This window comes from Nicotiana tabacum, chromosome 10 (genome assembly GCF_000715075.1).
Source record: "Nicotiana tabacum cultivar K326 chromosome 10, ASM71507v2, whole genome shotgun sequence".
Classification (NCBI taxonomy): domain Eukaryota; kingdom Viridiplantae; phylum Streptophyta; class Magnoliopsida; order Solanales; family Solanaceae; genus Nicotiana; species Nicotiana tabacum.
In genome coordinates this window covers 12,356,232-12,382,063 of record NC_134089.1, presented here as the reverse complement: position 1 = coordinate 12,382,063, position 25,832 = coordinate 12,356,232, and the positions used below count along the sequence as shown (strand labels likewise).

The window sequence follows — 25,832 nt, the reverse complement described above, 5'->3', positions numbered from 1 at the left end:
GTTTGTTTCCAATTTCTAAACTGAATTTCTATTCCAACATCTCTTAAAAGAACAAAAGCATAGTTTGAAATAGGCAATCCTGTCCAGTACTTGAAGTTTGAAGCTATTGGACTCATTTGAACATTAGTAGTGAGACATTCGATTTGTTTTTCTGTTTCGTTTGAGTTCAACTGTAGTTGCTGGATTCATTGCTGAGCATATTGGTTTCGATTAATTCCAAGTGTTTCGGGGCCATATTTCAATTTCCTGGGCTTTGGTCGTGTTGCTGCTAGGTTTGTTGTTGTTATTTGCTGCCTGATTTTTCTGAAATTGCAACTGGATTCTGGGTTTATTGCTTGGTTTTAATCTACTGGTTGTTGTTGGCTATTGCTATTGCTTGTTCTCGCTGCTCCAGCTAACTCCTTCTTCCTCTTCATTTTGTGTTACGATTTCAGGTACACAGTTTAAGCTCACCCTGATGTAACTTTGAACTTGAATGAAACGAAGCCATATTCCTGATCTGCGCATATTTACACGCTTGTAGTTATGGACATTCAACTGATTTGTAGTTGTTCAATATTTAGTTTGTTAGGAAGTTGTTTTGCTTTGAACTTTTGGTATCAGTAATCGACTATGGACTGAAAATTGTTTCTTAGTTTAAATTCATGCTTAATAGTTAGATGTTGTAGTTAAAGTTAGAATAGGGACCCAATATTCATTCACTTGTCTCTACATTTATAGCTTATGTAAGTTTAGCTACTGAACATCAAAGGGTAATTGAAACAGGTAAATGGTTCTGGAATCTGTGATTCCTACGTGTAATAACGTATTAGTAATGAATAGAAGTTGATACATCAACCTTGTTTTGTTAAAGTCTCAATGCCAACTTCAACATGATCTCCTAGTCGTTTTTTTACTCTTAATAACATTACGAAACCCATAAGTAGATAATTAGGAAGGAAGGTTTGTACGTGCGACTAAAAATAAACAATCAGTATTTGTTAATTTGAATAGGCACGCACTATCTTTCTGGATGATTACTAAATGCATGACATAACTACTTAGCATATCTTCATTTCCTGTAAACTAGAATTCCATTTGGGCTTGGGCTAAGGTTTGTGACTGACTATCTTTTGTACATATTTGAGTGCAAATTTTACGTTTACGTTTGTCTTAATCTAATGACTAAGAAGGTACACCCTTTTCAAGCATGCAATTAAGTAGGACATTTTTTTTAGAGACAAAAATTAGAAGATATAGTCACTTTAGGATATACTTAAAATAAATGAGGCGTGTCTCGCCCAACAAAAAATGCAAATTGCGGGGCCCTCAATAATTGGTCTTAATAAATATTTAGATTTCTCGGGATGGACTGTTTAGTGAACTTCACTGCTTTCCCCAAAGATAATAATGCGTTAGACTCTTTAGGCGCGATTTAATTAAATTACCTTCTTAAATTCGGGTGCGCATTTATGTGACCCAAATTCAGATCTCAACAGAGTTGGAATGTATTAACAACCACGGGCGCATTGATTGTGACGTGGTTTGAAATGCATTTTTCACGACGTTGCAATTCCACAAAAATAAATAATAATAATAATAATAAAGCGGTTTAAACCTAATAAAAGCACACAATCTATAACATTTATTAAAAATCAGATATTTGGCCATTATAACAATTTAAGCGACCGTGCTAGAACCACGGGATTCGGGGGTGCCTAACACCTTCCCTCGGGTCAACAGAATTCCTTACTTAGAATTTCTGGTTCGCGGACTTCATTTGGAAAGTCAAATATTTTCCTCGAATTGGGATTCAAGATAAACCAGTGACTTGGGACACCAAAAGCCAAACCTTTCCCAAGTGGCGACTCTGAAATAAATAAATAATCTCATTTTCGAATAATTGTCACTTAAATTGGAAAAGACTCTCTCACGCATTTATCCTTCGGGGCAGGCGCGCAAAAAGGAGGTGTGACAGCTCTGGCGACTCTGCTGGGGATAAGAACCCAGAACGTTAGTTCAGGGTTCAGAATTCGAGCTTAGAATAATTGTTCTATTTGGCTTTATTATCTGATCTTTATTACATGTTTTGGCATAACGTGCTAAATGTTGTCTTTTACTGCTTTGATATTACCTGGACTGTATATAAACTGTGCTGAAACCCTTCTCTTCTTACCTCCGGGGAGGAGCTTGCTGGTCAAGACTCCCTATTCTGTTAGTGTCATACCCTGAAGTAAGAAAGAGGCCAGACAAGTTACAAAGCCGGACGATCTCGCGGGTCCCCGGTACGTAGCCCCTTCCTCGACTCGAGTTGTCCGCTCGGGTACACAGTCTAGAATATATACCCAGGATGAACCTAGTATAACAAAACCTTATGCCGGATCCCTAGTAGGAACGCTTATTTGTATCATGTTGCATCTGACATAGGGGACTCAACATAGGGGTTGGGTCCGTCTAGGATAAGCAACCCGAAATGAAAAGATCATCCTGCTGCATCCCGTTTGTTTTGCGCATTTATTTGCTTCAGATCTGCATGCTGACCGGTTTCTAAAAATAAAAATTAAAGAAGAAAAGAAAAATAGCAGCGTAGGGAGATAACTATTTATTTTTAGAAAAAATAAAACCAATGTCCAAGTAGTGTCAAAACCTAGCCGAAATTTTCTTAAAAAAAATGAAAACAAAATTTGTCTTTTAGTTTGATTTATAAAAAAAACATATATAATACAAAAAAAAGTTCCTTTTAATCACTTTCAAAATTCAAAAAAAAAGTATTGTTTAAAAATTAAAAAAAGGGGGAAAATTCAAAATTCAAAAAAAAATATTTTTTCTTTTGTAGTATCTCTTTCATAAATTCAGACTAATAGTCCAAATACTTCCTTAGATAATTTTTCGAAATTTCAAAAAAAAAAGTGAAAAGAAGTTAAAATTCAAAGAAAAAATATTCTTTAGTAGTCGTCTCTTTTCAAAAAAATAATAATAAAAAAAAAACACAAATAAAAAAAAATCGAAATCCAAAAATATTTTCTCCTTTTCTTTGTAGTATTTTATTCAGAAAAAGGGTTAGTTTATTTCCTCTACGCCTGATCGGCCTGAACTACGCCGGTTTAATTCTCGCAGGGTGTGAGATACGTAGGCAACCTTCATCAGGTCCAACCTCCCTTTTTTTAGAAATAACCAAAGTGTCAAAATTGCAATTTATGAGTCAGGTGATGCCGTTTGTCAAGAATAACCGAATGTTCCCGAAAAGGACGCCGGAAGGCTGACTTTGCATAAACAGTCATTTTGGTCATTTTTTATTTGTGACCAAATTGCCCAATGGCCTTAGGATCCTCGTTCCTGAGGCTCTGCGAGGTCATGTTCCCAATGTCGGGTCACCATTCTAAAAAAAAGAATCATAAATAAATCGACTATTTTTGTCAAAAAATAGCCAAATGTTCCCAAAAGGGACGGCGGAAGGCTTACCTTGCATAAACGGCCACTTTCGATCATCTTTTAGAGTTTTGATCGGTTGACCCTCACAGCCTCAAAATCTTCATCCCCGAAGTGCTGAAAGGCCGTGTTCGAAAATCAAATTTTTCTTTTTGAAATATAGTCAAATCATTTTTGCTTAAGTCACCTTAATAAATGTGCAGGATGAGCACAATGCAAAATGAGTGCTTTTCGATAATGATTAAAATCCCTGTCAAGTTACGGCTATGGTGGAATGATCTAGGTGTTGAAGGGCAAGATGGGGTCAAGAAATATCTGAAAGGTCTCACGGGTTTATTGGAAATCCAGCCTCGGGGAGATATCATAAGAGCTTTGGTCACCTACTGGGACCCAGCGCACAATGTCTTCCACTTCTCCGATTTTGAACTCACCCCGACTCTGGAGGAAATAGTTGGGTACATCGGAAATGCTGAACTCCCATTAAGGCAAAAATACCTGGTTGCCCCGAGAGCTGTCACTGTGCATCGTTTTCTAAATTCATTGAAGATACCCAGGACGGTTCATAACCCAGATTTGGCCGCAGGTTTCTGTAATCCACACTTCATATACGACAGATATGGTCATGTAGGAGGATTCAACAACCCGGGTAACAAGTTATGCAGCAAAGGCAGCCGTCAGAAGTGGGAGGAGCATAGACGAGTGGCTTTCATGATAACATTTTTGGGTCTTTTGGTGTTTCCGAGGAAAGACGGAAACATTGATTTGAAAATATCCGGGGTCGTCAGTACTTTGCTCACCCAGAAGGAAAGCACTCTCACGCCTATGGTAGTATCTGATATCTTTCGAGCTCTCACAGCCTGCAAAGCTAGGGGGAATTTCTTCGAAGGGTGTAATTTACTGCTACAAATATGGATGATTGAACATCTCTGCCATCGTTCCGAGCTTTTGAGTCATGGTTCCTCGAAGAAAACTTGCATAGAAGAGTTTTACACGAGAACCAAGGAGGTCAGTCTGCCCGAGGGAGTTACAGCATGGACGTTATTCTTTCAGACCCTCACTGACAGCCAAATACAATGGACATTGGGATGGTTACCTGTTGATGAGGTTATGTATATGCCGGCGGCTAGAACCCACTTCCTGTTGATGGGACTTAAGAGCATTCAGCCTTATGCGCCTAACCGAGTTTTGAGACAACTTGGGAGATGCCAGATAGTGCCACACGAGGAAGATCTTAGTGTTCAAGCAATTGAGATTAGCCCTGACGGACAATTTCCTGAAACAAAAGTCCACCAGATCTGGAATGAATGTCAATATTTGAAAGCGGATACTTGTGTGCAGGATCGGGCCAAAAGTGAAATGGCGCCAGGTTACCTTGCGTGGTACATAAGAGAACTTGAACATGAAAGGCCGGCTAAAAGACCCCACATCCTGAATTTTGCCGAGTCATCACAAAAGCAATGGGATTGGTTAGCAAAAGAAAGAGGCTATCGTGTCGAAATCAACAAATTAAAGCGACAAGTCGAAGGTCTAAAATATGAGCGCAACGTGCAAGTTGCTACTGATCTGGGGAAAAGAACAGGTTGATCCAGGAAAACGAGATGCTCAGGGCCCAGATCCAGCAGATAAGGATAGCCGCTGATAACCAACAAAGGAGCCGGTCGGATGAACGATTGATAAAAGGCTTAAAAATGGAAATTGGTGAATGCCGGAGTAAATCAGAAAAACTTGAGAGTACCATAGCAGGACTCGAAGCACGCTGGGCAAAAAGAACAGAAAAGCGTAACCGGTGCCTGCAGCAGTTGAAAAGGGATCACGAGCAAACCATTGCTAATTTGAAGAAAAAGGTAGTCACTCTTGAGGACAGAGCAGCTGAGCAAGCCCGAACCTTTGAAGCTGAAAATAGACATTGCCACAATCTACTGGCCAAAATGGAAGTAGAAATTCAGCAGTGGCAAAATCAATATCTCCAGGATTCTCGGGTTTTGACGGCCCCTAATGATCAAATAGAGCACCTACTCATAGAAAAGAGGCAAACCAAGGATAAGATTAAGACCATTGCCCATGCCATCATCAGGAGATGTCTGCGATGCGAAGATATGACCAGCGTTAACTTTTTCTCGGCAGTGATGATTTATGTCAAGCAGACCATGTATGAGCTGGAACAACTTGAAAGGGACCTCACACCTAAGACCGCGGCAAGGCCGAACGATGCCCCGCGGGCGCCAATTTTTGAAACCTTAATGTATTTATAGGTCGAGTCTGTATTTTTCATCTTAGCATCTTCCGTCTATCTTTTCGCATCAGGGTGTATCAGTAGTTGTCTGAGTTTGTCTGTTATTTTCACTTTTTCAAAAATGTTAGTTTGTAATAGATTGTTTCAATAATAAAAGAAAAATTCTTCCTTTTAGACACGTTTGTCTTCGAACTACGTAATGATTTGATTCACGCGGTATCGTGATACGTAGGCAATCCTCATCGGATCCGGTCACATTTTAACTGCAAATAATGAAAATAATAATAAAAAAAAATAATAATAAATAAAGGGGAGCCTAAATAGAAGCCGGAATGACGCATGTCATTGATGCAAACATGTAGAAATTCACTTAACTGTATAGGTGCATCACGCCCCAACGTGAGATTACCTGTCTGTTATTTGTTCCAAACTAACTGTTTGTTTGCTGCTAAGTTCAGGTTTTTAGAAAAGTTGGTTTGGTTTGGTGGAGGTCTGGCCTCACATTCATACTTTACGAGGTCGAAAGGAAGTGTTCAGTTGCCCGTCACTAAGTCAAGAGGAAGGGTTCACACTTACTTCATGAGATCAAAGGGAAGTGTAGAGATGTCTTCAGAAATTCCTTTGCCGACAATTCCTGTCTCCGAGGAGAGTTCAATCTCGGTCATCCCAACTTCTGAGTCAACAACTGCTGAAGAAAACAGAATCTTGCGGCTTCGCGTGTTGGAAATGTTGGATGACTGAAACAACGGAAAAGAGCCACCAAGTGTAATCCCTGGATTCCTTGAGTTGTTCTCTAGGACAAGTGGGACTTCCAACGTCCCCATAAGTTATCCAACTACCCCATTCGGGTACCCGACCATTTCAGCCCACTCCGCTGGATCACCCTCCGATTCTTATCCCCGGATGTCAACGATAGATGTAGCTACAAACACATTCACCACCCTGCCCTGTCCAATCATGGCAACCCGCTACACACATGCCTAATTTTGACTCTTCTTCATTCACATTCCAAGCACCATCCTTCTCACTGGAACCAACTCGGTTTACCACCAGCACTCACCCTCAACAGCCTCAATACGAATTTACGCCGGGGCAAGACCAAAATTCCAAAGCTTTTGAAGAAGATGAGATGGCAAAAAGAATGAGGAGCCTTGAGCAGAGTTTGAAAAATATGCAAGGTTTAAGCGGGCAAAAGAGTGTTTCCTATAATGATCTGTGCATGTTCCCTCACGTGCACCTGCCCGTGGGGTTCAAAACACCAAAGTTTGAGAAATATTATGGGCATGGCGATCCCATCGCCCACCTCAAAAGGTATTGCAACCAATTGCGGGGAGCTGGCGGCAAAGAAGAATTGTTGATGACATACTTCGGAGAAAGCTTGGTAGTAATAGCCTCAGAGTGGTATATGGACCAAGACATATCTCGATGGCATATTTGGGATGATCTCGCCAGGGATTTTGTAAGACAATTTCAGTATAATATTGACATCGCACCGGACAGGAATTCTTTGTCAAACTTGAAGAAGAAACCCTCGAAAAGCTTCAGAGAATATGCTATTAAATGGCGCGAGCAAGCATCGAGGGTAAAACCTCCCATGGATGAAATAGAAATGGTCACTACTTTCCTCCAGGCTCAAGAATCAGATTACTTCCAAAACATGATGTCGGCCATGGGAAAGCCTTTCGCGGAAGCGATTAAGATCGAGGAGATGGTAGAGAATGGTTTGAAAACGGGTAGAATCTTGAGTCAGGCAGCCATAAGGGCAACCTCCCAAGCCATACAAAGCGGGTCCGGAGGAATGTCAAGAGGGAAGAAAAAGGAAGAGACGTCCATGGCGGCATCAGAAGCAAGAGAATATCGTAATCCCAGGCCCCGTTTTCCAGAAAGAACCCCACAACATTACTACCCCCACCAAAATGTGACCTATGCTCCTCAACCCTACATGGTCATGAATACCCAGACTTATGTCCAGCCACAACAACAAGCCAATCGAGGCCAAGCTCCACCTCCCAGAAATCAGCCTCCTTACAAAAACCACTATAATCCACAATCACCTCAAAATAACTTCCGCCCTCAAGAACCACCCAAAAGACGGACTTTCACACCTATTGGTGAATCGTATTCTACCTTATTCCCAAAGCTAGTCCAGATGGGTTTCCTCCAACCAGTCCCTCAGACAAGGCACAATCCAGCATCACCTACTTACAAAGCCGGTGTCAGGTGTGCTTATCATTCGGGAGCAGAAGGGCATGATACCAATGATTGTTGGACTTTAAGAAGGGTGGTTGAGAACTTAATAGAGCAGGGAAAGATAGTACTGAGGGACGAGGAGGTCCCAAATGTGACCAACAATCCGTTGCTCGCTCACAATAACGGGCCGTTGATTGGGATGATTTGCGAGGACAAGGAGTTTGATCCTGCCCTAAAAGCTATAATCGCCATCGGCGATGCAGGGAAAAAGCCTAGAGCAGCCCCGAAGCTAGAGAAATGGGAAAAAAAGACTAGTACTATCAAGGTTGAGCTCGAAGAGAAGGCTGAGACAAAGACAGTGACGATGGTGCTTGTGAAGAATGAAGTTCTTTATATTCCACGAGGCCAATCAGAGAAGCCGCAGAGATTCGAAGTCAAAAGGGCAAAACCAATGTACGTATCGAAAGGGGCCTATGTAGTCTGGGGAACGATTAAACCACCTCGGCTGAATGAGCCAATGGTTATCGGACGCGTACCACAGAAGCCAATGACAGACCCGTCCACAGTACCGTGGAACTATCAAAGAACATTGGTTACGTACAAAGACAGAGAAGTCACGGGGGAACTTCCGGAGAATACTTTCGTTAGAAAATATTCAGACACTCAAGAGTTAAACAACGCCACACGGAAGCGCTTCCCACCCAAGAAGCCTGTAAGCGTTGAAGAAGCGGAAATTTTCTTCCAAAAGATGAAAATGCCTGAATACGAAGTGGTGGATCAGTTACGCAAGTGCCCTGAGCAAGTGTCTATGCTATCTTTGCTAATGAGGTCGGCCGAACATCAGAAGATCTTGCTCAAAACCTTGAACGAAGCGTATATACTGGCTGAGACTTCAGTTGAACAACTGGAGAGAATGACGGAAAGGTTCTTCGCGGTTAATCAAGTTTCTTTTAGCAAGAACGATTTACCTCCGGAGGGAGCGGCTCACAACAAGGCTTTACATCTAACAGTCAAGTGCGAAGACTACTACGTCAAGCGAGTAATGTTGGATGGAGGTTCGGGTGTTGACATTTGTCCGCTCTCCACGCTGCAGAGAATGGAAATTGGGACTGGAAGAATTCTCCCCAATAATGTCTGCGTAAGGGCTTTTGATGGCATCAAGAGGGACACCCTTGGGGAAATAGACTTGGTATTGACTATAGGACTGGTGGAGTTCGAAATAACTTTCCAGGTACTTGATATGGATACGTCTTTCAATTTTCTCCTCGGAAGACCTTGGATTCATGCGGCAGGGGCTGTACCTTCCACTCTCCACCAAATGGTGAAGTTTGAATGTGAAGATCGGGAAATTGTGGTCCACGGAGAAGACGAACAATCTATTTATCGGGACCCATCCATCCCATATCTTGAAGCAGGGGAAGGGAGTGAGCACACAGTTTATTAGGCTTTCGAAGTTGTGCTGGCAGAGCAGTATGAAGAAGAAAAACCTTGCCCCCAACCTTTCCTGTCCAACGCCTCAATCATGGTGGCTAAAGAAATGATCCGACATGGATTCAAACCAGGAAAAGGGCTTGGACGAACGCTGCAAGGAATAACAGAACCCATCACCTTGCCTTCCACTAAGAAACTTTTTGGGATAGGTTTTCAACCCACTCCAAAAGATGAAGAGTGGGCAAAGAAGAGGAAAAATGAGGGTTGGAATCTTCCTTGACCATTGCCACATTTATACGAGACTTTCGTCGGACCAAAAAACATTGAAGAAGAAGACGACGAGGCTTTTACGGTCGAAGAGATCGAAGAAATATGTGGGGCAATGAGAGAATTGCTTGACGAAACCCACATGGTTTAACCGGAAGAAGGCACAAGCACCGCTGAGATGCTATATGTGGGGCTAAATGCTAAGCTTCAGAATTGGAAGGCCACACCGTTCCCAACTAGGCAGGAGTCCGGGTAGACCTGTCCTGCTACCTTTCCTGCATCACGAGTTATCCCAGGATGTAACTCGGATGTTTTTCTTTAGTTTCCTGTTTTGAATTCCTGAATTATAAACCTTGTTATCTCCCCAATTCCAAGGAATAAAATCAGTATTTCCTCATTTTTTCCTTTATTCTGATTTTTGCTATTTTTTCCTTTATCTTTTCCTTTCAGTTATAATAATGCGGCTTTAAATAATATGACATGCTTGCGAACTTCACGCCCAGATCCCAACGAGCTGTTTAATTGTGAAATAATGAACCAAGAACCGAAATATGACGAAGAAGAGGCTTTTAGGGAAATAAATCGAGAATTGGAACACTTTAAGAATAAACCTAAGCCGAATTTGAATGACACTGAACCGGTTAATTTGGGAACTCCTGAAGAAATCCGAGAGACCAAAATAAGCATTCACACGGACGAGAAAACGCGAGACGCGATAATTCAACTCTTTTTTGAATTTAAAGATGTGTTTGCTTGGTCATACGATGACATGTCAGGATTAGGTGTTGATCTAGTGGTGCGTAAATTGCCAATTTACCCTGATTGTCCTCCAGTTCAACAAAAGCAGAGAAAGTTCAAGACTGATGTCAGTGATAAGATCAAAGAAGAAATCACCAAGCAGTTGAAAACAAGAGTAATCCGGGTAGTCCAGTACACTACGTGGTTGGTGAATGTAGTTCCGGTACCGAAGAAAGATGGGAAGACTCGGGTATGTGTGGATTATCGAGATTTGAATAGGGCGAGTCCCAAAGACAATTTCCCATTGCCCAACATCCACATCCTTGTTGATAATTGTGCCAAATATGAGATACAGTCTTTCGTAGATTGTTACGCTGGATATCATCAGGTGTTGATGGATGAAGAAGATGCCGAGAAAACTGCCTTCACTACACCTTGAGGTACTTACTGTTATCGGGTTATACCATTCGGTTTGAAGAATGTCGGGGCAACTTACATGAGAGCCATGACTGCCATTTTCATGATATGATGCATCAAGAGATAGAAGTATATGTAGACGACGTGATAGTCAAGTCCAGGACTCATGATGATCATGTCCAAGACTTGAGGAAATTCTTCGAGAGGCTGAGAAAGTACGACCTGAAGCTGAATCCGGCTAAATGCGCCTTCGGAGTCCCATCGGGCAAGCTTTTGGGTTTCATAGTAAGCAGGAGAGGTATCGAGTTAGATCTAACAAAGATAAAATCTATCCGAGATCTACCTCCTCCAAGAATGAAGAAAGACGTGATGAGTCTATTGGGCAGGTTAAACTATATCAGTCAATTCATTGCCCAGCTAACTAGCACATGTGAGCCCATATTCAAGCTATTGAGTAAGGATGCAACAATCAAATGGACGGCTGAGTGTCAAGAGGCTTTTGACAAGATCAAAGAATATCTTTCAAATCCTCCAGTTTTGGTCCCGCCAGAGCCAGAGAGACCCCTGTTCTTGTATCTGACAGTCTTGAAAAATTCTTTCGGTTTGTCCTCGGGCAACATGACATAACCGGAAAGAAAGAGCAGGCGATCTATTACTTAAGCAAGAAATTCACCAGCTATGAGGCCAAGTATACTTTGTTGGAAAGAACGTGTTGTGCTTTGACGTGGGTCGCTCAAAAATTGAGACATTATCTCCAAGCTCATACTACTTACCTCATAACCAGGTTGGATCCGTTGAAGTACATATTCCAGAAACCCATGCCTACTGGTAGACTAGCCAAGTGGCAAATCTTGCTTACTGAATTCGACATAGTCTATGTCACCCGCACGACAATGAAAGCCCAGGCGTTAGCGGATCATTTGGCCGAGAACCCGGTTGATGAGGAATACCAACCATTGAGTACTTATTTTCCAGATGAATAAATAAACACCATAGAAGTAGTCTCGGAAAACGCTCATGTCAGGAAGATGTTCTTTGATGGGGCCGTAAACGCCAAAGGTGTAGGAATTGGGGTAATCTTGATCTCACCCACTGGTCAGCACTATCCTGCTACAGCTAGGCTTCGTTTCTTTTGCACGAACAATACAGCTGAATATGAAGCCTGCATCATGGGCATGAATATGGCGATCGATCAAGATGTTGAAGATTTGTTGATTATGGGAGATTCTGACCTGATTATCCGGCAAGCCCAAGGTGAATGGGAAACTCGAGATGTCAAGCTTATTCCTTACCGACAGCACGTGGAGGATCTCGGCAAGCGATTCAAATCAATAGAGTTCAGGTATATCCCGCGGTGTCACAATGAACTAGCGGATGCACTTGCCACCCTAGCTTCAATGTTACCTTACCCAGGCAACGCCCATATCGATCCCTTGGAAATCCAAATCAGGGAAAGACACGGTTATTGTAATGTAATCGAGGCAGGATCATGTACCCGGCCATGGTACCATGATATCAAGAGGTTCTTGAAGACACAAGAATACCCCGAACATGCTACTGGAGATCAAAAGAGAACTGTTAGGCAGCATGCGGGTGGTTTCTTTTTGAGCGGCGAGGTATTGTATAAAAGAACCCCGGATCTCAACTTGTTAAGATGTGTTGACGCCGAGGAGGCAGGAAGAATCATGCATGAGGTACACGCGGGAGTATGCGGGCCCCACATGAATGGGTACGTTTTAGCAAAGAAAATCCTTCGAGCGGGTTATTACTGGATGACCATGGAGAAGGACTGTTTTAGTTTCGTTCGGAAGTGTCATCAGTGTCAAGTGCACGGTAATTTGATTCATGCACCCCCCACAGAACTACATCCTATGTCGGCGTCGTGTCCTTTTGTCGCTTGGGGTATGGACGTCATTGGTCTGATTGAGCCAAAAGCCTCAAATGGGCACATATTCATATTCATATGGGTCGAAGCCGTCACTCTTAAATCAGTCACTAAGAAGGCCGTGGTGGATTTTGTACATTCAAATCTCATCTGTTGTTTCGGTATTCCTGCAACTATCATCATAGATAACGCGGCAAACCTGAATAGTCACTTGATGGAGGATGTATGCGAACAGTTCAAAATAACGCATAGGAACTCCACTCCTTATCGGCCCAAGGCCAATGGCATTGTTGAAGCAGCAAACAAGAACATCAAGAAGATTTTGAGGAAGACGATCCAGAGTTCCCGACAATGGCATGAACAGTTACCTTTCGCCTTGCTGGGATATCGCACTACAATACGCACATCAATAGGGGAAACCCCATACTTGTTGGTTTATGGGACCGAGGCTGTGATACCGGCAGAGGTAGAAATTCCTTCGCTCCGAACCATTGTTGAAGCAGAAATTGAAGATAGCGAGTGGGTTAAGACTCAATTGGAGCAGTTGACTTTGATTGATGAGAAACGAATGGCCGCGGTTTGTCACGGGCAGTTGTACCAACAAAGAATGGCCCGTGCTTACAACAAGAAAGTGCGACCCAGGAATTTCGAAGTAGGTCAACTGGTATTAAGGCACATTCTGCCACATCACCAGGAAGCGAAAGGAAAATTTGCTCCTAATTGGAAAGGCCCGTACATCATCAGGAAGATACTGCCAAGAGGAGCGTTATATCTGGGTGATATTGAAGGAAATGATCCTGAGACAGCGGTGAATGCGGATGCAGTCAAAAGGTACTATGTCTGAGTTTACTTCGGTGATGTCTTGGCACATTTGAGATGATGAAGGTTTTATTTCCACGACCCAAACACTATCTCTTTACAAGCCTTTTGACCCGGTTACATTTCTTTGGATACCTAATTAAAACAAAAAAAAAAAAAATTGATTGAGAAAAAAAAAACAAAACAAAACATTGATTGAGCCTAAACTACGTCTGACTTGATTCCGAAAGGATACGTAGGCAGCCTCTCTCTGGGGTTCAGTCACACCAAAAATAAAATCCAATTTTCCCTGAAGTTGAAACTGAGGCCCACCAAATGGTTCCGAAGTTTGTAATTTCATCCACAATTCTTTTACCAAAAACCAAGTACAAGTCCTTCGGATAAATCGCCAAACGCGGGGGAAAACCAAGAGATATCACGATCGGAAGCCGATACATTCTAAAATAGAGAGAAATTAAATGAGAGAGTCTTGTCGGTGAAAACCTTCGGGCACCGTGAGGCAACGAGAGTAGAGAAATCGAAAATGAGAGAGGTCGACTGGCGAAAACCCGCAAAGGGCGCTGTTGGCCGAAAAGATGATTCTACCTCAGAAAGTTCTGGCAAGGTTCCCTGGTTCGGAAACATAGATCCGTTTCGGTTCATGAGGAAATGCAAGTTCATGAGGGTCGGGCATCCAGTCCAAGAAGCATGTCATGTCAATTTAAAAGCAACATGTGCCTCAGATAAGTCTTTCTTGTCCCGAAAGGGACGCTTCTCTTTTAAATTCGTTTCTCCACTCTTTGTTTACCCTTCCTTGAATCCTTTGCGTTTTAACCCTAAATTCCAAAATGTGGTGGAAAGAAAAAGTGGCAGGACCGGTTTCACGGAGCTCCGTTTAGTAAGAAGTGAAGAAAATACCCCGCTTCAGTGGTGCGTCAGTCCAATCCCGACTGATCATGATGTTGATTGTTTTCAAAGTAAAGACACAAAAAAAAAATCTCCCCAACGAGTCTCCCCTTGTAAAAATCCCCAACGAGTCTGCCCCAGTAAAAAATCCCTACTGAGTCTGCCTCAGTAAAAATCCCCAAGCAGGATGGGATAGAAGAACCAAAGCCTTACACGGGCGAATCATCACAAAATCCGGAAATGCGAGTCTGATCAGTTTGAAAGGGGGTCGCCTGTTGCATCCAATCAATGGCAGAATTTCTCAAACGGAAATGAGGCCAGGACCAAGCAATCAAAGCCACCGAACCAACCACCATTTTCAAACTGACAATTGTTCTTTGTTTGGAAAATTAAAACAGGTGCGATCCAAAGCAACCGTGCAAGAAGCAGGCGCTGCCCAAAAGGAAAAGAAATGCACAAGTGCAAGAAACAGCTTTGCAGCAAGGAATCGACCCAAGAGGGAAGTTTCCTTCAAATTCTTTCCTGCATTTTTTTACTAAACAAAAAAAATATATATAAAAAAACGTAAAGAGAAATAAGAAGAAAATTAAAAAAAAAGGGTTAGTTTAGAATCCCCAAAATCAATCCTTCACCTGTTGCCGACACTAGGGCTCCAATCCCTGAGTTGAGCGATTTTCCTTTAGCCAGCATTAGGGCTCCAATCCCTGAGTTGAGCGTTTTTCTTTTAGCCGACATTAGGGCTCCAATCCCTGAGTTGAGCAGTTTTCTTTAGCCGACATTAGGGCTGCAATCCCTGAGTTGAGTGTTTTTTCATGTTAGCCGACATTAGGGCTCCAATCCCTGAGTTGAGCAATTTTCCTGTTAGCCGACATTAGGGCTCCATTCCCTGAGTTGAGCGATTTTCCTTTAGCCAACATTAGGGCTCCAATCCCTGAGTTGAGCGATTTTCCTTTAGCCAACATTAGGGCTCCAATCCCTGAGTTGAGCGAGTTTTCTTTAGCCGACATTAGGGCACCAATCCCTGAGTTGAGCATTTTCTTTTAGCCGACATTAGGGCTCCAATCCCTGAGTTGAGCAAGTTTCCTTTAGCCGACATTAGGGCTCCAATCCCTGAGTTGAGCGATTTTCCTTTAGCCAGCATTAGGGCTCCAATCCCTGAGTTTGGCGTTTTTCTTTTAGCCGACATTAGGGCTCCAATCCCTGAGTTGAGCAGTTTTCTTTAGCCGACATTAGGGCTCCAATCCCTGAGTTGAGAGTTTTTTTCTTTAGCCATCATTAGGGCTCCAATCCCTGAGTTGAACAGTTTTTTTTAGCCGACATTAGGGCTCCAATCCCTGAGTTGAGCGTTTTTCCTGTTAGCCGACATTAGGGCTCCAATCCTTGAGTTGAGCAATTTTCCTGTTAGCCGACATTAGGGCTCCATTCCCTGAGTTGAGCGATTTTCCTTTAGCCAACATTAGGGCTCCAATCCCTGAGTTGAGCGATTTTCCTTTAGCCAACATTAGGGCTCCAATCCCTGAGTTGAGCGAGTTTTCTTTAGCCGACATTAGGGCACCAATCCCTGAGTTGAGCATTTTCTTTTAGCCGACATTAGGGCTCCAATCCCTGAGTTGAGCGAATTTTCCTTTAGCCGACATTAGGGCTCCAATCCTTGAGTTGAGCGATTTTCTTTTAGCCGACATTAGGGCTCCAATCTCTGAGTTGAGCGATTTTCCTTTAGCCGACATTAGGGCTCCAATCCCTGAGTTGAGAAATTTTCTTTTAGCCGACATTAGGGCTCCAATCCCTGAGTTGAGCAATTTTCCTTTAGCCGACATTAGGGCTCCAATCCCTGAGTTGAGCGATTTTCTTTTAGCCGACATTAGGGCTCCAATCCCTGAGTTGAGCGATTTTTCTTTTAGCCGACATTAGGGCTCCAATCCCTGAGTTGAGCAATTTTGTTTTAGCCGACATTAGGGCTCCAATCCCTGAGTTGAGCAATTTTCCTTTAGCCGACATTAGGGCTCCAATCCCTGAGTTGAGCGATTTTTCTTTTAGCCGACATTAGGGCTCCAATCCCTGAGTTGAGCAATTTTCCTTTAGCCGACATTAGGGCTCTAATCCCTGAGTTGAGCTATTTTCTTTTAGCCGACATTAGGGCTCCAATCCCTGAGTTGAGCGATTTTTCTTTTAGCCGATATTAGGGCTCCAATTCCTGAGTTGAGCAATTTTCCGTTAGCCGACATTAGGGCTCCAATCCCTGAGTTGAGCAATTTTTTTTAGCCGACATTAAGGCTCCAATCCCTGAGTCGAGCGGTTTTCCCTTTTTAGCCAATATTAGGGCTCCAATCCCTGAGTTGAGCGTTTTGCCTTTTGCAAACATTAGGGCTCCAATCCCTGAGTTGCGTCTTTTAGACTTGGGGTTTCCAATCCCCTCATCAATTGTGTAGATTTTTATGGCAATTAACTCCCGAAATTTTCCTAGTGAAACTGGGGCAGAAAAATTTCGTTCGTTCATTTGTTTTGTTGTCTGAGCAGGTCTGACCTCGAGGCACATAGATCGAGATGACCTACGGAGTGAGTTTCGATCCAGAATAAAGAAAGGAAGAAAAGAACAAAAAGAAGATGAGCCCAAATACTGGAGCAAACAAAGTGCGGATAGCTCAAAATCTAATTGAAGTCTCGAGCTCCTCCAATCCCGCTTCACTCAATGCTGCAAAAACTAAACAAGCACCTACAACTTGCGAGCATCAAGATTCGGATCGAAGTCTACAAGCAGAATAAGCTAAGACCCAAGATCAAGTTGCAAAAGAATTATAGATAGGAACTTGTAACTAGTGGTTGGCAGGCATAAGTAGTTCAGTTTCAATTTTCTTTGGTTGTAATAAGGAGGCCAGTAAAGCAGTAGTGGCAACAACAATAGCAGTAACAGCAAGCATTGCAATCCCACGGTAGTTCCAGCTACCAAAAATTCCCGAACTACATTGACCTGATTCCTGTTTAGCCCAGGATATGTAGGAAATCTTTGAAGCAAAGACTCGGTCAAATCTTTCAAAATGTGCTTCACACGGAGTAGTCAAACAGACAAAAATTGCTCGTATCCGCTCACTTCATCTTTGCACAAAAACCTTTCGTGTTTTCGAACAAAGAGGGGCAGCTGTGAGCACGTGATTTTTGTTTACACGACAATTACTCCAAAAGAAATCGAAAAATAAAACAAATTGTCTTGTTGTACAATTTTTAGAATTTGCGTGGCATTTTTTGGTAGTTATTTGTAGTTTTGTCTGTGATTGTTTAGTTTTATAAATTAAAAATACAAAAAATATATGTCGTGTGTAAGTTTAGAATCTCGTTCTACTATTAGGAATTAATCAAATCATATTTGGTTTTGAATGAATAAAAAATCACAAAAAATATTATCATTGGTAATTTTGTCATTCTATCGTTTAAAGGTTGATTTTTGTTTAATTAATATACGATATTGTGTGTTAATTATTACTAAAAATCAATTAATGTCTTGTGATATAATTTTAATTTTATATTTTTCATAATTTATTTTTTAGGAGTTTTTGTAAATTCGGATTTTTAATTAAAAATAGAAAAAGAAAAGAGTTTGAAAGTGGACTAAATCGGAAATGGGCCATTCAAATTGGACCCAAATCAGGCCCAAAGTAGTGTTTTGCCCGGTCCAGATCAGCTGACCTCAGGGACATCCAGACGACGTCATTTTGATCATGCTTGATCTGGGCCGTTGATCTCAAAATGATCAACGGCCAAGATCACATCTCCATATCCACGTTTTAACCAGACCCGTCTCACCCAGAGACCCACCGGTCTCACTTAATCCATACGGCATCGTTTCCATTTAAGCTGATCAATCTAGGCCATTGATTTTTGATGATCTAACGGCCTAGATTAAGTTTCCCCCTAACTATATAAACCCAATCCCTTACCCCCACGCCCCCTAAGCCAGACCTCCTCCCCCATCATCGTCTCCTTCCCAAACACCCTCAAGAACCCTAGCGCCGCCCCTCCTTTCCCTCACCATAAGCCCGACGACAACGATGTCGGTGACCACCAGACTAACACCCCTAGTGCACCTCGACCCCCTGAACACGGATTTGCAAACCGTTGGTCTCGAATCTTCCCCCATCGTCTCGAATCTTCATTTGAAGATTTGAGCCAAACCCCAACCTATGCCAAACCACCCCAAATCCATACTAGTTACCCCCCTGACCTCCCTCGTGACCAAACCAAGCTTGGTTTGGTCCGAATCTAACCAGAAAAGCTCGGACCCCAAATCAACCCCCAAGAACCCTAGAAATCCAGAACCTGAGGTTTTGTCCAATTAAACGAAAGGTTGGGGTTTTAATAGACTTTAATCAAGGTGTTCTCAGTTGAGAACACTTCGATTAAAGTCCGTTCAACCCCAAAAGAGGTTCGATTCAAAATCTGAGACAGGGTCGTCTAACTTTCAATTTCTTAAGGTAATTTCTTTTCCTTGTCAGTTCCATGTTGTTTTCTTTTGATGTTTGTTTATGTGTTTAAATGTCAGTTTGATTTGTTTTCATTTATGTGTCGACTATTCTGTCCACCTTGCCCGGACCTTTTATTTGGTCGAATTTTTCTCTATTCACTGATTGAGTGTATGTGTTTAAACTATATAATCGATTGAAATGAATTTGGTCGATTAATTAGTTTCCAGGGAAATTCTTTATTTTTTTTAGTACAACTTGAATCACCTGTTTAATACTGTTGGATTCTAATCATTGGTTCTGATTGTATGTGTTGTAATTCGCATAGTCGATTCGATATATGTCGTCGATTAGTTTCAGTTTGGAATGGTAGTAATCTGACCCATGCTGTTTAATTCTTACTAAGGCATTGTTGAATCAGTTGAGAATTGTTTACAATTGCTTGTAGTCTGTTAGTTAAATCAGAAATCATTTAAGGATTGGTTTATAGCTGCAGTTTAGTATAGATTTCAGAGTTTAGTTTGAATTGATGGCATGTTTACTCATTTTTAGATTTTGGACAGCATGTGCATTGTAATTCTTTAATGAATTAAAGTAAACTTGATAGCATGTGCTGTCAGGACATACTCCTGCTGCCCATATTTGTTTAAATTAATAAAAGATAAACCTTTATAATAAGGAAAAGGGGGTTGTCAGGGGGAATCTCATGGGGAATACCTTTCTTTTAAATTGTGAGTGGAAAAACAGAAAAGAGAACATGGGGGAGGTCAGTTTTTAATGGGTTTTAATAGGCTGTGGAATGAGTTGATTTTTGGCTATAAAAAGGGAAGGGTTCCAGGGGATTAGAGGTCAGAAACCAAGAGTTTAAAAAAACCAGAAAGGGCAGAAGTTGGAGAGAGAGCATTTTAGATCAGTTTTTAATCAGTCTAGAGAGGTTCAAAAACAGAAAAGGAAATCACTGTTCTTCAGAATTTCTTTCAGACAGTTTTTTTTAGTCATTGTGCTTGGAGAGTTTTCTGAACAGTTTTTTTTTTTAAAATCAGTTTAAGGTTTTGAGAGCTAAAGAGAAAAGCACTGTTTCATTGCCTTCTTCTTCTGAGTTTGTTTCCAATTTCTAAACTGAATTTCAATTCCAACATCTCTTAAAAGAACAAAAGCATAGTTTGAAATAGGCAATCATGTCCAGTACTTGAAGTTTGAAGCTATTGGACTCATTTAAACATTAGTAGTGAGACATTCGATTTGTTTTTCTGTTTCATTTGAGTTCAACTGTAGTTGCTGGATTCATTGCTGAGCATATTGGTTTCGATTAATTCCAAGTGTTTCGGGGCCATATTTTGATTTCCTGGGCTTTGGTCGTGTTGTTGTTGGTTTGTTGTTGTTATTTGCTGCCTGATTTTTCTGAAATTGCAACTGGATTCTGGGTTTATTGCTTGGTTTTAATCTACTGATTGTTGTTGGCTATTGCTATTGCTTGTTCTCGCTGCTCCAGCTGACTCCTCCTTCCTCTTCATTTTGTGTTACGATTTCAGGTACACAGTTTAAGCTCACCCTGATGTAACTTTGAACTTGAATGAAACGAAGCCATATTCCTGATCTGCGCATATTTACACGCTTGTAGTTATGGACATTCAACTGATTTGTAGTTGTTCAATATTTAGTTTGTTAGGAAGTTGTTTTGCTTTGAACTTTTGGTATCAGTAATCGACTATGGACTGAAAATTGTTTCTTAGTTTAAATTCATGCTTAATAGTTAGATGTTGTAGTTAAACTTAGAATAGGGAACCAATATTCATTCACTTGTCTCTATATTTATAGCTTCTGTACGTTTAGCTACTGAACATCAAAGGGTAATTGAAACAGGTAAATGGTTCTGGAATCTGTGATTCCTACGTGTAATAACGTATTAGTAATGAATGGAAGTTGATACATCAGCCTTGTTTTGTTAAAGTCTCAATGCCAAATTCAACATGATCTCCTAGTCGTTTTTTTTACTCTTAATAACATTACGAAACCCATAAGTAGATAATTAGGAAGGAATGTTTGTGCGTGCGACTAAAAATAAACAATCAGTATTTGTTAATTTGAATAGGCACGGACTACTCTTTCTGGATGATTACTAAATGCATGACATAACTACTTAGCATATCTTCATTTCTTGTAAACTAGAATTCCATTTGGGCTTGGGCTAAGGTTTGTGACTGACTATCTTTTGTACATATTTGAGTGCAAATTTTATGTTTACGTTTGTCTTAATCTAATGACTAAGAAGTTACACCCTTTTCAAGCATGCAATTAAGTAGGACCTTTTTTTAGAGACAAAATTTAGAAGATATAATCACTTTAGGATATCCTTAAAATAAACGAGGCGTGTCTCGCCCAACAAAAAATGTAAATTGCGGGGCCCTCAATAATTGGTCTTAATAAATATTTAGATTTCTCGGGATGGACTGTTTAGTGAACTTCACTGCTTTCCCCAAAGATAATAACGCGTTAGACTCTTTAGGCGCAATTTAATTAAATTACCTTCTTAAATTCGGGTGCGCATTTATGTGACCCAAATTCAAATCTCAACGGAGTTGAAATGTATTAACAACCACGGGCGCATTGATTGTGACGTGGTTCGAAATGCATTTTTCACGACGTTGCAATTCCAAAAAAATAAATAATAATAATAATAATAATAATAATAATAATAATAATAATAATAATAATAATAATAATAATAATAATAATAATAATAATAATAATAATAATAATAAAACATTCTAAACCTAATAAAAGCACACAATTTATAACATGTATTAAAATCAGATATTTAGCCATTATAACAATTTAAGCGACCGTGCTAGAACCACGGGATTCGGGGGTGCCTAACACCTTCCCTCGGGTCAACAAAATTCCTTACTTAGAATTTCTGGTTCGCAGACTTCATTTGGAAAGTCGAATATTTTCCTCGAATTGGGATTCAAAATAAACCGGTGACTTGGGACACCAAAAGTCAAACCTTTCCCAAGTGGCGACTCTGAAATAAATAAATAATCCCATTTTCGAATAATTGTCACTTAAATTGGAAAAGACTCTCTCACGCATTTATCCTTCGGGGCAGGCACGCAAAAAGGAGGTGTGACATATAAAACGACCATCCAAACAAGCTGCTACCAAGACAGGTGAGCTTCACGTGTCTAAATTCTTCCATAAAAAGTCTAAATAAAGAGGAAAAAATTTCCTATTAGACTAAATATTTAATAGAGGGCAAATTGGTAATTACGACTTACAAATTTGCCCCTTCTCCCTGAAATCCACTTTCCATGTTATTCTTCCATTTTCTCTGAAAATTCTTGAAAATTTGCTCTCAAGTCTCTCTACCTTAAATTTACCAAAATTTTCAATAATCAATTCTTGAATCCCTTTTTCAAAGATTTCAACTTTATTTCCTTAAGCAGCTGAAACTTAAATATTTTTCCACTGATTTAGTATTTTCTATGGCTAAGAAAAACCATGTCTTTAATTACAAAGCTTCTGAAACTAACTCCATATTCACCACATCTTTTTCTTTTACAAAACTGTCCAAATATGAAACAATTATTGAAATTTCATGCACATTTTGTCACAACTGGCCTTTCCAATGACACCCTTTTCCTTAGTGCTATTTTATCTTTTACTGCACTCTCTCCTAATGGAAATTTAGCTTATAGCCATTTAATTTTTGACCACATAGATTCACCTAACACTTTCATGTTTAATACTATGATTAGGGGTTATGCTTCTAGTTTTAATCCAAGTAAAGCAATGATTTTTTATGTTAAAATGTTGAACTATGGTTTTGTTCCTAATAATTATACATTCCCTTTTGTTGTTAAAGCTTTGTCTAGGACTAAAGATTACCTTTTTGGTGAAGCCTTACATTGTTCAGTTATTAAATTTGGGCATGTTTTGGACCTTCATATAGTAAATTCACTTTTACATATGTATGCAAGTTTTGGGTTGTCTAATGAGATCATGATTATGTTTGATGAAATTCCTGAACCAGATATCGTTTCTTGGAATGTGATAATTGATGATCTTGGTCAAAATGGTTGTTTTTATGAGGTTCTTGATGCAGTCAATGAGATGGGTCGATACGGGGTTGAGCCTAACTCGGTTACACTTCTTGGACTTGTCTCGTCGTGCTTGAAAACGGGGGATTTTGGTATAGGGAAGTTGATTCATTTGTATGTAATAAAGAAAGGGATACACATTAGTGAGAATCTTGGAAATGGTTTGATTGATATGTATGCTAAATTTGGAGATATGGAATCAGCTGACAAACTGTTCAATAGGATGCAAATGAAGACAGTGGTAACATGGACTTCACTACTTGTTGGTTTTATACAAAAAGGTGAACTACAAAAAGCTAGTGTAATTTTTAATCATATGCCTAAGGATATTACTGCTTGGAATGTTATGCTTAATGGATATGCTGAGGCTCGCGATATGAATTCAGCCGAAATGATCTTTAGAGCAATGCCAAATAGAGATTTGGTTTCTTGGAACACTATGATTGGTGGCTATACTCAGAACAAGAAGTATATGAAATCCTTAGAGCTGCTAAGAGAAATGCTTAGTTTCGGATTGAAACCTGATCGGATAACATTAGTGGCATTGTTCTCAGTTTGTGGATACGCAGGTGTACTGCGTATTGGTGAAGCCGTTCATTCTTTCGTGGAGAAACAGAACATAAAGGAGGAAGAAGTTGAGGTAGCCTTATTGGAAATGTATAGTAAGTGTGGTGATCCTGAGAAAGCTCTTAGAGTATTTGAAACCATACCAAGAAAGTTGGTGTTAGCTTGGACTAACATGATTGTAGGACTAGCAATGAACGGTCTTGCAAATGAAGCTCTAATGTTGTTCAATAAAATGTGTGATGAGGGAATAAAGCCTAATGAGATAACATATTTAAGTGTTTTATGTGGTTGTAGTTATGCAGGTTTAGTAAAAGAAGGTAAATGGTTGTTCAATGCTATGAGTCAAGTACATGGTATTACACCAAGATCTGAGCATTATGGTTGTATGGTTGATCTTCTTGGCCGAGCCGGTTTGCTAAAGGAAGCAGAGATGTTTATTCAAGAAATGCCAGAAAAGGCTGATGCTGGAATCTGGGGTGCATTATTGGGAGCTTGTAGAATGCATGGTAAGGTTCAATTAGGTGAAAAGATAGCCAAGATTGTTACTCAAATGGACCCTTATCATTCGGGTCGTTACATTCTTCTCTCCAACATTTATGCTGCAGAAAATAGATGGATTGATGCTGAAAAAGTAAGGAAGAAGATGAAAAGTTCAGGTATACATAAAACTCCAGGCTTTAGCTTGGTTGAGATGAAAGGTGAAATGCACCAATTCATAGTAGGCAATCTTTCTCTATGAGATTTGCCAAATTTGATGCATGTATGTACTAAGAAAGAAAAAAGCTTGTGCATTTTTTAGTATAATATGGTGTTCAAATTGGTTAAATATTACTCTCTATTCTATAAAATTTATAGTGGACTGGATTAATTTTCAGTTTAGCACCAGATATTAGATATTGTATCCTCAATAACAACAAAATATATTTCTTCTTAGAAAATGGATCAAAGAACAATTGAAGCCATTGCAGCTAGGAGGGAATGTTGTCAGTCTTGTAAATGTGTAATTGAAACAAGTTTTGTTAGACAAATAGGAAAGTTGAAGCTGAGTAGAGATCCCGGATGGCCGGAGGCCTGAAAACAAGACAGTCCAAAAAAAGACCTTCTGTCTATACACTTTCGAGAATATAATAAAATAGATGAGACGACAGTGATTGACAAAGCAGGGGAGTTGAGTCTTGTCTCCTTTCACTTTATCGTACTCGGAGGAATGGTGACCCGAGAGTACACGCCAGACGAAATGATTGTGGCTCCATATACGGGGGATTATCGGGTTCTTATCGATACATTAACTAGAACCTATTGGAATTGGAAGTAACCGTAAGCGAGGGAGGGAAAGGAAAAGCAATAAAAACCAAACTTTTTCAAAGTGAAAGACATTCGGAAAGATATTTCAGAAATTCGTAATCAAGAAAAAAAATTGTTCAAGTCCAAATAGCAATTGTATCATATAAGCCCCAGGGCCTAGCTCAAGTGGCAAAGGGTGGTAGATTTGTGTCTTAGGTCACAGGTTCAAGCCCCCACACCATGCAAAGTAAAGTCTGGTATTTAAGTGGAGAAGGGTAGAGGGGCCGGCCCATTATCCACCGAGTTGTCTTAGGTCACAGGTTCAAGCCCCCACACCATGCAAAGCAAAACCTGGTATTTAAGTGGAGAAGGGTAGAGGGGCAGGTCCATTATCCACCGAGTTTTGAAGGTTACGGTTGGTTCAAAGGATCGGCCCAGAAGGATTTCTCGGTCATAAAAAAAAAAAAAAAAAAAAAGCAATTGTATCATATATGTATAGTCGTCACTCAATGTAGGCTGTCAATATAAAAGGCCACTTTTAGACTTTAGTGACTTTGTCGTCACTGAATGTAGGAAGACAATACTAATGACGACGTAAAGAACACTTCTACGGACGACTTCGGCGTCACTGAATGTAGGTCGCCAATACTAAAAGGCGACTTAGAGTCTCACTTTTAGTGGCAACTTCAGCGTCACTGAATGTAGATCGCTAATACTAAAGGCGACATAAAGACCTATTCACTGAAAAGCTTACTACACGTATTATGAGTTACTGAAGGCAATTAGATTATTCTTTAAATTATTACTTTTCTCATAGAAAATATTAGTTAATCCAAATTAGTGGGACTACACTGGGTTTGTTATTATTTGTAAATGTGTAACTGGAACAAGTTTTGTTAGACAAAATGCCCAAGCTGAAACAACATGAATTTCAGTATATTCAAACTTTCTTAACTTTTGATTTAATGTAAACTAAACATTTTCAGAGTTAAAGACATTGGGAAAAATATTTCAGAAATTTGTAATCAAGAAAAAAAAATTCAAGTCCTAAATAGCAATTGTGTCATATATATATATATACATTGGGTTAGAGCGGGTTGTGTTGTATCTTATTAATTTTCTCAAACTTGTTTTTCACTATCTTCAAGTCTTCA

General features: G+C 40.3%; 1 protein-coding gene across 1 annotated transcript; it reads left to right on the top strand.

The window, feature by feature from the left end:
* Positions 1-22,228: 22,228 nt before the first annotated feature.
* LOC107813951 (putative pentatricopeptide repeat-containing protein At3g05240) lies at positions 22,229-24,133 on the top strand. Its single transcript, XM_016639274.2, has one exon. The coding sequence runs from the start codon at positions 22,229-22,231 to the stop codon at positions 24,131-24,133; it is 1,905 nt and encodes a 634-aa protein (XP_016494760.2).
* Positions 24,134-25,832: the final 1,699 nt, after the last annotated feature.

Coding starts and splice junctions, on each gene's coding strand:
- LOC107813951 (XM_016639274.2), top strand. CDS start 22,229: ATGTCTTTAATTACAAAGCTTCTGAAACTAACTCCATATTCACCACAT.